General features: G+C 34.9%; 1 protein-coding gene across 2 annotated transcripts in view; it reads right to left on the bottom strand.

Moving 5' to 3' along the window:
• PPP2R5A (protein phosphatase 2 regulatory subunit B'alpha) overlaps window positions 1–12,072 on the bottom strand; it is a 58,934-nt gene that overhangs the window by 29,481 nt on the left and 17,381 nt on the right. For both annotated transcript variants that reach the window (XM_032862799.1, XM_032862800.1), the window contains exon 2: window positions 610–806. In XM_032862799.1, the coding sequence (XP_032718690.1) occupies window positions 610–806 (197 nt within the window). The remainder of the gene's footprint in view (window positions 1–609; window positions 807–12,072) is intronic.

The following is a 12,072-nucleotide window of genomic DNA, read 5'->3' on the forward strand; positions in this document are numbered from 1 at the left end:
ATCACATCCTAAACAAACTTCTACCATTTGATGGAGAATAAGGTTGAATTATTAATAAACAATATCCTAAACAATCTTACTTTAATAAAGTTAGCAGTATTTTATTTTTCAGAGATTTCATACTTATTTATGTTATTTAACTTTTTAAAGGTCCTGAGTTTTTATTGAAATTCAAGTGTTATAGACATTATAAGTATATTAAAATATTCTAAATATAATTTTTAAGATCTGACTCCTTTATCCAACAGCTGGAATGTAGAGAATTCCATAGTTTTTCATTATTCTTCTCTTTCCACTTTAGACACTCTCTCTTAGTGACAATTCAGCCCTATATGTTAATTATCTATCAGTCTGTATAATCTTAAGCCTACATCTTTCTCCTAAGCCCTGGATCTGCACTATACAATATGGCAGCCACCAGCCACCGTGGCTACTGAATTTTCAAACTATTATAAACAATGACAGCATCTTTGGAATGAATGGATAATCTTTCAAATGGACTATTTTAAAAACATTTTGAGTACACTGATTATTGCACATTTATTAAAAATCAGTCTCAGTAATTCATAATTACACCTTAGATCTTACTTGAATTTATATAAATCTTACCATTTTTACTATATCAGAATATGCTGATTCAACAATTACACCACGATTAGTTGAAACATACTCAACCAGCTCATTCAGTGTTGCTCTTTTAATTTCTTTGCTCTTCAAGTCTGAAACAGAGTCCATGAAATCAAACAGTATACAACACTGCTGTAACTTCTGACAGAAAAGCTCTTGTTGTTCATTGGAAGTAGCATCTATAAATAAAAACAAAGAAAAACTTAGAAAAAACCTACTCAGAAACTACCTTTAATATGTTTATTAATTTATTAGAAGCTGTTCATACACATAAAGCTTCTCTCAAAAATCTAGTGGGGAAAATAAAAATCTACTGAAAAATTCATCCATCTAATCTCATCATTCATGCCAGAAACCAGAAAACATAATGGACTTTTACTCCTTTCTCACTACCCATAATCAACAATTAAATGTTACTGATTCTGTTTAACATATCTGGACTCTATCCTTCTCCTTGTCATTCCCACTGCCATTTTAATGCCCTTCATCATCATCTAGAATACAAAAGTGATACCCTAACTGCTCCTCTTGCCTGTTTCCATAACTACTACAACTCCTGATTTATCTTCTAAACAATCTTAAAAGCTAAAATCTTGCTAAAAGGAGAAATCAATCTGGTCACACTCAATAATGATCCTCCAAAAATTACAAATTGAAGCTCAAACTCCTCAGGATTGTATACAAAATTCAGCTGTCTACTGTCAACAATCATCTCTTAACACTTTCCAGCACGTACCCTCAGTTTGGTTAAAAATATTCCCTGCAACTTGTGAATATTTTAGTTTCTTCTGCCTGGAATGCCCTTTCCCCCCACATTCCTACCCTGGGAACTCTACCCATTTATTACATTTCAGCAGAAACATATTCCCCTCAGAAACTCTGTCTAAGACACTAAGGCTAACTGGTTAATCCATTTTTATCTAAGTGTACCTTAGGTGTGTATCTCTACTATAACATTTATTGTGCTACATTATATGGCAATTATTGTTTTACAAGTACAACACTCCTAAACTATGAGGCCTCTACAGACAAGAAACAAGTGTGATCTTTATATCTATCTCTGGGTCGGTCTCTCTCTCCCTACCACCTCACATCTAGCACAGTGCCTGGTACATAATAGACATTCAGTAAATGTTTATTGTCATACCCTCTACTTATTACAAAAATATGGGCACACTATATTGATTTGATTCTAACAAATGTATTAAATCCTTTTGTTTCCAATATCTGAAAAATAACAACTTCAATTTTGAACTTTCATGTCTATAAACAAGGACCTTCAATTAGCTCAATTATTTAAATTTATTGACAATTGAAATTAAATTTTAAAAAGTCATGTAGATGTCTACTACACTGATACTTAGTTTGAAAAAGCATAAGATGAATACCTCTGCTTTTTGTAAGCTTCCCAATTATGCTAAACTTATTAGATTGGGTATGTGTTATAACTAGAGAAGGGATGATTATTTGAGCTATAAGAATCCTTCTCAACTCATACTGTACAGAAAATCCCCACAAGTTTTCTCAGTAAGTAATACCTTTTTCTGTTTATAAAGATATTTATATCCTCATTATATAATCTTATATCTTTATTATAACATATATTAGATTTTCATACATAATTAAATTCCATTATAGTGATGGAGAATATAGGGGAAATAAGTGCCATTACCTTTACAAGCTAACTCAGTTCTAACAGTTTTAAAACATTTTTAAGCTATTTTTTCCTTATGCTAAAAGCAATACAAACTCATACAAGAGTCCGTTTTAGACCTAATTCTCTTCTTCCTCCTACTACCCATTCAACATGAAATCACTGCTTTTCTTGTTCTCCAAAGGCCATGTGTTTGCTCAAACTCTTTTCCCTACCTGAAATACCTTACCAGATTTCTTCCCCTATATTTCCAAATCCTACTCACCCTCTAAGAATAAAAAATCTCACATTCTCCACAAAATTTCCCTTAATTAGTTAAGTCAGGATACAGTGATCCCTCCCTTCTCTGAACATCTACAGACAGTACTCACAGTCTCAAACATACTGCTGAGTATGCACTATCTTCAAGCTTGTATTTAACAAATATTTCTTTTTTTACACACTAAAAGATTTCAGGTTCCTCAAAGGCAAGGATCATTCACTGAACAAGGTTCCTTCTTATTTCTTTTACATCTAGTGTAGGGTATATAGTCAACAAATATACATTTGATGTTTGAAAAAACTTTTAAATTTGAGGAATAAAGATTATGCATTAAAAAACAGGCTATAGAATAAGTTCAAATTGGGCTGGATATCCAAAGTGGCAGCGATAGTAAATTATTACATCATATCCATGCTTAAGAATGTATAACAATGACCATTTTTATCAATGACCATTTTTAAAACCATTTTTATTGATGGTAGTTTTAAAGACAATTAAAAGACAATTACGGTTTTCATCAAGAAGTTATTAACTATTTTGCACTTGTAGATGTTTATTATGTCCCAACTCTTAGGTACCTTTCTGAAACACAATTTATTCTGAATTTTCTCATAAGAAAAAAAGAAAAGAAAAGAATACATTTCAATAGTTTGAAAAAAGATCAGGCTATATTCTGGCTATATTTCATAAATATGAATAACAACTTGTGAGAAAAAGAAGGCATAATAATTCTCTTTGTTAAATATAGAAAGGACTGACAAAATCTACATTGGCCACTTCATACTTCACCATTGTAAGAATACTTGCAAATGAAGTCTGTTATTCTCAATGATATTTCAGTTTGGCAATGTCTAATATTTACGCAGTAATGTCACATATTGTTCTGACTTGGTCATTTTTAGTGGGCTAATATTAATTATCCATTTGCCATTTTCTTTTTTTTTTTTTTTTAAGATTTTATTTATTTATTTGACAGAGAGAGATCACAAGCAGGCAGAGAGGCAGGCAGAGAGAGAGGGGGGAAGCAGGCTCCCTGCTGAGCAGAGAGCCTGATGAGGGGCTTGATCCCAGGACCCTAAGATCATGACCTGAGCCAAAGGCAGAGGCTTAACCCACTGAGCCACCCAGGTGTCCCCCATTTACCATTTTCAATGTGGATACTGTCCGTTCCAGTTCCTATGGTGATAGCTTCTTTGCCAGGGATTCTCTATCTGAAATATCCACTGGTGTTTTCTACCAGAAGTTCACTTAGTGGTTTAAAAATAAAATCACCCAGGGAAACATGTAACTTCACAAGAAAAAATAAGAACACCTTATAGTACCTCATCATACAGCAAGTGGAATGGTGGATACACACAGTGTAACTGTTTTGCATCATCCCCTGAGTACAACACAGTATTTGCTTAGTCACCTTAAAATTACCAGAAGAGACCCCAAATTTTTGCTGGAGCAGTTTAAATCAGGTCTTCTTGAAATGATGACGTGTATCTAAATCAAATGGATTGTTAATTTCTTCTAAAATGTATAAATAAATCAGGAACACATAAAGGGTGAGTATTTAAAATCCTAGTGACTGCCATTTAAATGAAGAGAAAAACCCAGTCCTGTCATAAACCTAGAAGTATATTTTGACCTCCCTAAGTATTTACTTGAGAGCAATTTAGACCAGCAATTTTTACTAGTAATTATTATCACAGTGTATCATATTCAACAATTTTAAACACCTTAAGTCTTTAAAATTCCTCAAGGAAATTTGATTACAACTTAAAAATATTATGATCTGAAATACGAATTTACATTATCTCTTCAACAACATCAGAGCTAAGAATTTATTAAAGTGCTCTTCTAGAAAACATTACTAAATCCCCAACATGGGAACAATGGAAAATACAAGAAAAACTGCACAAAGAATTATCTAAAAAACAGATGTGCAGCCTTGCTTTGCAAAATACATAATTGATTTAAACTTGAAGATGAGTTTTTCAAATGTATCTTAACTGTCTTCTATTTTTTCAAGACTAAAATCTGATACCACTAAAAAATTCTCACTACTGTAGAAATCCCTGCAATTTCTTAGGCAGAAGGAGAATCAAGACAATGCTAGGAAAGTGAGACATTTCATCTTTGAAGATTAACACAACGTTTTAAACTCACAAAAGCCCTGGGGCGCCTGGGTGGTGCAGTTGGTTGAGCACCCAAGTCTTGGTTTCATCTCTTGGTTTCGGCTCAAGTCATGATCTCAGAGTTGTTAGACCCTGTGTGGGGAGTTTACTTGAGAAGCTTTCCCTCCCTCTGCCCCTCCAGCCTGTACATGCTCCCTCACACTTGGCTCTCTAAAATAAACAAATCTTAAAACAAACAAAACCCCACAGAAACCTCACAAAAGTCCTGTTAGGTTTCCCTACTTACCTCTAATTTGTTTTTCATTACGCAGTGTGAATATGTATCTGGCTCACATTTTAAGGAACTGCTCTATAGAACTGTTTCTCAAGGTGGGAATTGCAACCCACTGGTGGGTAGTAAGTCATTTTAGTGTGTCATGACCAGAATTTTAAAATATATATAAAATATCAACATGTTGTGGGGCTCCTGGGTGGCTCAGTTGGTTAAATATCTGACTCTTGGTTTCGGCTCAGATCAGGATCTCATGGGTCCCTGAGATCAAGCTCCTCATCCCCACCCCCAGGCTCCTGTGCAGGGGGAATATGCTTGAAGATTCTCTCTCACTGCCCCTCCCTCCACTCCCACATGTGTACTCTTCTCTCTCTTTCTCAAATAAATCTTTAACAAAATTAATGTGTTGCATCTATATGAGTACAATGTGTTTATGAAATGCATTTATTATAGTTTGCAGTCAAAAAGTCTGACAGCCACTGCTTTACAATAAGTACTATTAGAGCCCACACTATGTATGTCCAATATCACAATACAAATCTGTAACGAAAATGGGATCACTTAGAATGCAAGAACAAGTATAAGACTACAGTCTTTGAAATATCAACTGTTCCTCTAGTAGCTGTATTCTAAATCCTTACCCATGTAGAGATTCACAATGCATATTAGAAATGACAAATTTATCTCTTTCCCTTCACTCTAAATAAGACTAAACAGAAAGAATATAGGTGTGTGTGTGTGTGTGTGTGTGTGTAACACTAAAATAACAAAGAGAATGTTCACTAATATTAATAGAAAGTAAAGGATCACAGGCATTAAAGGAAAACCTTGAAACATGGAAGAAAGCTAAATAAACAGGAAAAAAAAAGACCCAAAAGGGTTAATTTAGCATATCACTTTGAAATTTCAGATGCCCCGGAATAGACTAAAAGCTTTCAGATTAAAACAAAACAAAACAAAACAAAAACAAAACTCACAAAAGAACCAGAGGCAGATATCCATGAGATTTCTTATCAGCAAGAGTGATGCCAGAAGATAATGGGGCTATACATTTGAATTTGAATGCCTGTCTACAATTTTTTAACTAGCCAACTATCAATAAAATGTAATGATTCAAAAAGGGCAATTTCAGACATGCAAATACTTGGAAAAATCAGCACCCTCACAACCTTTCTTCAGAAATTACCTGAGGACATAATGCAGCAATAAAGGAAAAAGAGAAAGAAACAGAATCCAGAAATAGGGAAATCAATCCCGAAAAGCAGTAAAGTCCTACAGAGCAACTGAGCTATTTAGCACAGGAGGAAAGAAGCTCCATGGCTTCTTAATGCCAACAGGAGGACCAATCAACAGGATATCTTATTATATGGAAGAAAAACTTGAGAATACGTCAAAAGCACAAGAAAAAGAAACACAATTAGAAACTCCAGAAAATACTAAAAAGACTATATAAGGAAATGTAAATACATTATGTGGTTCTGAAGCCTATACAGTCACACGACATAAGCCATGCTCATTGACTTTTGACTTTTATAATCACAATTTAGAGAAAACTTAATTGTGGTGTAGAAAATGCTACCAACTTTAAAAATGTAAAGATAACGGAAGTTGAAGGTGAAAAGAGAGGAGGAGAAACTGAGAGGCACCACCCTTCCAAGTTCATTTCCCATTACTCCCCCTTTTTATATCCCATGTTCCATTTATGTTAACATTTGGAAGTTTCCTGTTTTATATGCACAGGTTGGAATGCACTCTCATTATTTTTTAACCTCTTCAGAAGCAAACACAAGACAGCACCCACCTAAACACTAACCAATGAGAAAAAAACTTTAGCCAAGAGATTTCAAGTCTACCAGAATCATTGATGGGTCTTTAAACATGACTATATCCCCTGCTATGAGAGAACTAGGATTATTTTAGCCTAATACCATTATTTGTAAAACTTCCTTGGTTCTAATTTCATATTTAGCAGGTGTACTAGTTTTAAATTTTGTCCACAATTATCTGACACTCTTCCCTTCAAAACGTTTAATTTAATCTTTTATGAATGTGGGCTGGACTTGGTGACTTGCCTTTAGGGAACAAACTCAGTACTGCATTAGTGAAGCTATCCAACTTTCAACTCTAGGTCATAAAAGTGAGGCTATGTGACTTTCAAGACTGGTTCTTCCTCAAAAGAACCAGGGTCACTCGAGGCCTTAAGGTTCATAGGATAAACTGTTTCAGAAAAATAATACTTATGTAGTTGAGTATATAGTCTGGTTGATTATACTAATTCATCTGATATTAGCAAATTTTGTGAAAAATTTTTTGAAGATTTAGAATCTTTATGAAAATGTGGTAAGGAAGTTTTACACTATACTTTGGTGTCAGTTTATGAAACTTATTTAGGAAGACTGTACCACTAAATAAAGATGAAACTTTATTTAGGAAGACTGTACCACTAAATAATGTCTGAGTCTATTCCTCTGTCTTAGACGCTCTAATACATGGTTTCTTTTTATCATACACAGCACAAGAATAAATTAACCAAGTTCATGAGATAGTAATAAATGCCAGTTTATTAATTTAGGATGAAAAATCATTCCTCAGTGTACTGTATTAGAATATTCCAGTTATGTATTCCTTAGGCAGGCCTAAAGCAGCAGCCAAATCATAATCAGAATGATGTTTGGTGTTTTAATTTTCTAATGCTTAGTAACACATTTCCCAAATTTAGTGACTTAAAACAATAGTTATTATCACAGTTTCTTTGGGTCGGAAATTCAGAGAACGCACAGAAAGAACAACTTATCTCTGCTCCATGATGTCTTAAAGCCTCAGCTAGAAAACCAGAAAGCTAAGAGGTGGAATCCTGTGAAGGCTAAATCACTCATGTCTGATAGTTAATTCAGGCTTTTGACTGAAAGTCTAACTGGGGCTAGTGCTAGAACCCCCACATGTGGCCTCTCCATGTGCCCTGAGCTTTCTCAAATATGGTGACTGAGTTTCAGGGTAAAAATTTGAGAGGTCTAACAAAAGACAAGAAAGACTCTTGTGAAAAAAGTTACAAAACTTTTATGAAATATATAAAAGATATAAATAACAGAGATATACCATTATTCATGAAAGAGAAGACTCAGTGTCTTCTCCAATGAATATACAGGGAATGAAATTTGGATTGCAACATGATGCAATTAATCAAGAGGGTGTTTTGTTGGAACTTGAAGAGTTGCTCTTAAAATTCTTCAGGAAAGATGAAAAGCCAAGATGATTTTTAAGATGAAGAAGAGAAGACTAATCTTACTATATATATTAATTAAAACTACGTGATTTGGGACAGGAATTGACAAAAAGACCATTGGAAAAGAATAAAATAAGGTAACTTGCGACATCCTAGTGTGCATATACAGAAGGTTAATACATAATAGAGTTGGGTTTTTAAAAATGTTAGTAGTGAATTTTCATTCAAAAAATTATGCTAGGACCACTGATAATTCATAGGGAAAAAAAAATAGATCCCTCCCTCACACCATTTATAAAAATTAATTCCAACCAGAGAACTAAAAGACCAAATGTGAATAGGAAAACTATAAAATATTTCATTTTATAATCAACTCTGGACTGGCATCCAGAATGCACAAAAGAACATCTATAAATCAATAAGAAAAAGACAAATCTATAGAAAAGGAGACATGAAACATAAATGACCAATAAATATGAAAATACATCCAACCACACTGGAAAGCAGAAAAATATAAGTATGTGTGGGCAACATTTATGCTTCCACCAGACAAGTATTCCCCCTGTAAACTATTAAAAACTGGACAAAATATGTGAAATAACTGCTCTCAGATGTTTGAAAACGGGCAATATGGGACTGTGATCCCTGAGAGAAGGAAAACAGAGAAGGCCTGCAATCATACCAGCTCTCCGTTAGCACTTTCCAGACTGTACCATAAGGAGAAGCCTCATAATAGCAAGCAGCCTTACTGAGACAGAAGTGGAGATCAGGGTTAATGAGGTGGCTGGAATTTAAACATTAAAGTACTAGAGAGAAAGGAATTAATAGAGAAGGAATTTCTATTTTTCTATTTAAGTGATGATAAAACTGCTTATACAGCAAGTCTTTTAAAAAAAAATTTTTAAGAGTGAGCGAGAGTGAGTGAGGACACACGCACATGCACTGATGGTGGGAGGGACAGAGACAGAAAAATCCCAAGTAGACTTCATGCTGTCTGTGGAGTCTGATTTGGGGCTCAATCTCAGAACCCCAAGATCATGACCTGAACCAAAATAAAGAGTCAGAAGTTTAACTGACTGAGCCACCCAGCATCCAGAAAGTCATTTTTTTAATATAAAACCAACCTTGGATTCTGGCATGAATCCTTTGTAATCATGATGTATTATCCTATTTATATGTGGCTAAATTCAATTTATTAGTATTCTGTATAACATTTTTATATCTAAGTTTATAAGGGATATTGGTCTTTAACTTCATTTTCTTAAAATGTCCTTGACAGGGTTTTTAATAATTTAATTAAATAGGTATAGGAATTGCCCAGATTTTTGTTTCTTTCTGTGTCAGTTTCAGAAAGCTATTTATTTCAAGGGATTTTCCTAATTCCTTTTTCAAATTTATTGGCATGATTATATACTTGAAAGCTATAAATACCTAGGTAAGAGTAAGGTACTAATTATTACTACAAAACAAGCTAAAATTTTAACCACAGGAAGTACAACTTCTAGCAAGACAAGGTAAAAAGCTCCACCAGAACTGCTGCCCAGGGAAACAGATGAAAATTATTATTATTATTATTTTTTAAATATTTTATTTATTTATTTGAGAGAGATCACAAGTAGGCAGAGAGGCAGGCAGAGAGAGGAAGGGAAGCAGGCTCCCTGTGGAGCAGAGAGCCCGATGCGGGGCTCGATCCCAGGTCCCTGGGATCATGACCTGAGCGGAAGGCAGAGGCTTTAACCCACTGAGCCACCCAGGCACCCCAGATGAAAATTATTTTTAACACAAACTTTGAAAGCCTCTGGAAATGGTCCTAAGACAAACAGCAAATGAGGAAACATCTAAGAATACTTATGAAAATTTGTTAAGAGCAATAAGAATGTGTGTTTTTGAACAAAGCTACCTGCCTCTCTCCTCCCAGCTTAGCTAAGCAGAAACTCCACTCCACTAGCCAAGAACACAAGGATCCCTCTACCACTAGCTCCTTGTCAGATAGCTTTCTTCAAGTAAGGAACATGATTTTGGCATTTCTCACCCTGCCCACAGCTATCTATTACTGAGACTAAGTTCTGGGTCAGTGGAGTTAAGAGGGACTCCCTTCTTTTGCCCAACTCATGGGCTCTAATTGGTACAGCACCACTGAGAATACTGGGGCTGCCATTACCTTAGTCCTGATCTATAAGGGTGGTGGTTCCATGATGGAAGAGGTAAGCCAAAAGATCCAAAAAGATCTCAAGCTATCGCTGCCTTTCCATCTCCTGCTCAGCTCCTGAAGCAGGGTGTCACCCAGGGAGAAACATGCCATTATCCTTATCATCACCCAACTCTGGAGCCCTAACTCAGAAATTTTGCCTGGGGTGAGAAGCAAGCCATAAAACAGCTATCAAGTCTCTTTCCAAAGGAACTGACTTTTTCTTTTTTAACAGAGCATAGAGAAGTTCAAAGTTAAGGATGCTCTCAAAAAAATGGGCGTTGTGGTGAAAGGCAATCAGAAAATGTGTAGATTCACTGAGGAAACAGGTTTTAGCCAGCTAGTTTGCAGGAGACTACCAGGGAAAGAAACAGCTTGGAGAAGCCCTCCTGGTGTCAGAACAAATATCAGACACTGACCTCAGGAACTATTCCTTCAAAAGAGCCTGAATTTGACTGGATTAGTCAGAAAAAATCAGAACAATTTATGCCCCAGAGCATTGGTGGAAGTCACTGGAATTTAAAGTTGGGGGTGTAGTTAGGAAAACATAAAGAGAGCCCTGTCCAAAGCATCTGTCATTTCAGAGTGCCTACTAGCATGCCTAAAGCTGCACCTCTCTGAAGAACAACATTAAACCAGTCACTAAACAAACAAATAACACCACCTCTGAGAGGTAGGACCAGTACCCAGTACTGTGTTGCTATAATACAGTAAAATACATTATGTAAGGGCGCCTGGGTGGCTCAGTGGGTTAAGCCTCTGCTTTCTGCTCAGGTCATGATCTCAGGGTCCTGGGATGGAGTACCGCATCGGGCTCTCTGCTAGGCAGGGAGCCTGCTTCCTTCTCTCTCTCTCTCTCTGCCTGCCTCTCTGCCTACTTGTGATCTCTCTCTGTCAAATAAATAAATAAAATCTTTAAAAAAAAAAAAAAAAAGAATTCCATCAGGTTGAAAGCCAAGTGACCACCGAAAGTAATTCAAATCCATACACAAAAAACAGCTCCACTAAAGTTAATTATGTAATTATAAAAGACAGTATTAATGCATATATTTTCTTTTTTCTTTTAAGGGATTTAAAAAAACCCTACTATATAAAGTAATATATACATACATGTACAGATACACATATATATACAGATATATTTTTTATATATTTACAGATAGATATGGATATTGATATATTACACATATACTTACAGATATATATATACACAGACTTATATATATACACATTATAGGTATGCATAAATATAAATATAAAATGATGTTAGGTCATTACCATATAGAAACGTAATACATTTGCCAATAAAATCACAAAGGAGGTGGGTGGGAGCAAAACTGTACTGGTTTAAAGAAATAACTACTGATGGTAAAGTAATAACTACAACAATGTACTATTGGGTCTAGAACATTCATAAATATAACTAAATAACAATAATGCCTTAAAAAGGGGGAAAAGGAAATAAAGGAATATAAAAGCAATGTTTCTGTATCTCACCAGCACTAAGCTAATATAAATCTGAAGTCGATTCTATTAATATATATATGATAAGCCCAAAAACAACCACTAAAAATAAACTCAAAAAGATGTAGTTAAAAAAAAAATCATTAAACAAACTTAAATGCTGCTTTGAAAAATATTCACCTAATACTAAAGAAAGCAGAAAAGGAAAAATATAGCCCAAAGACATGAGACATAGAAAAAAGAAAGTAAAATGGCAGGCA

The sequence above is a fragment of the Lontra canadensis genome, unplaced genomic scaffold (assembly GCF_010015895.1).
Source record: "Lontra canadensis isolate GAN:19392208 unplaced genomic scaffold, GSC_riverotter_1.0 scaffold24, whole genome shotgun sequence".
In the NCBI taxonomy this organism is placed as follows: domain Eukaryota; kingdom Metazoa; phylum Chordata; class Mammalia; order Carnivora; family Mustelidae; genus Lontra; species Lontra canadensis.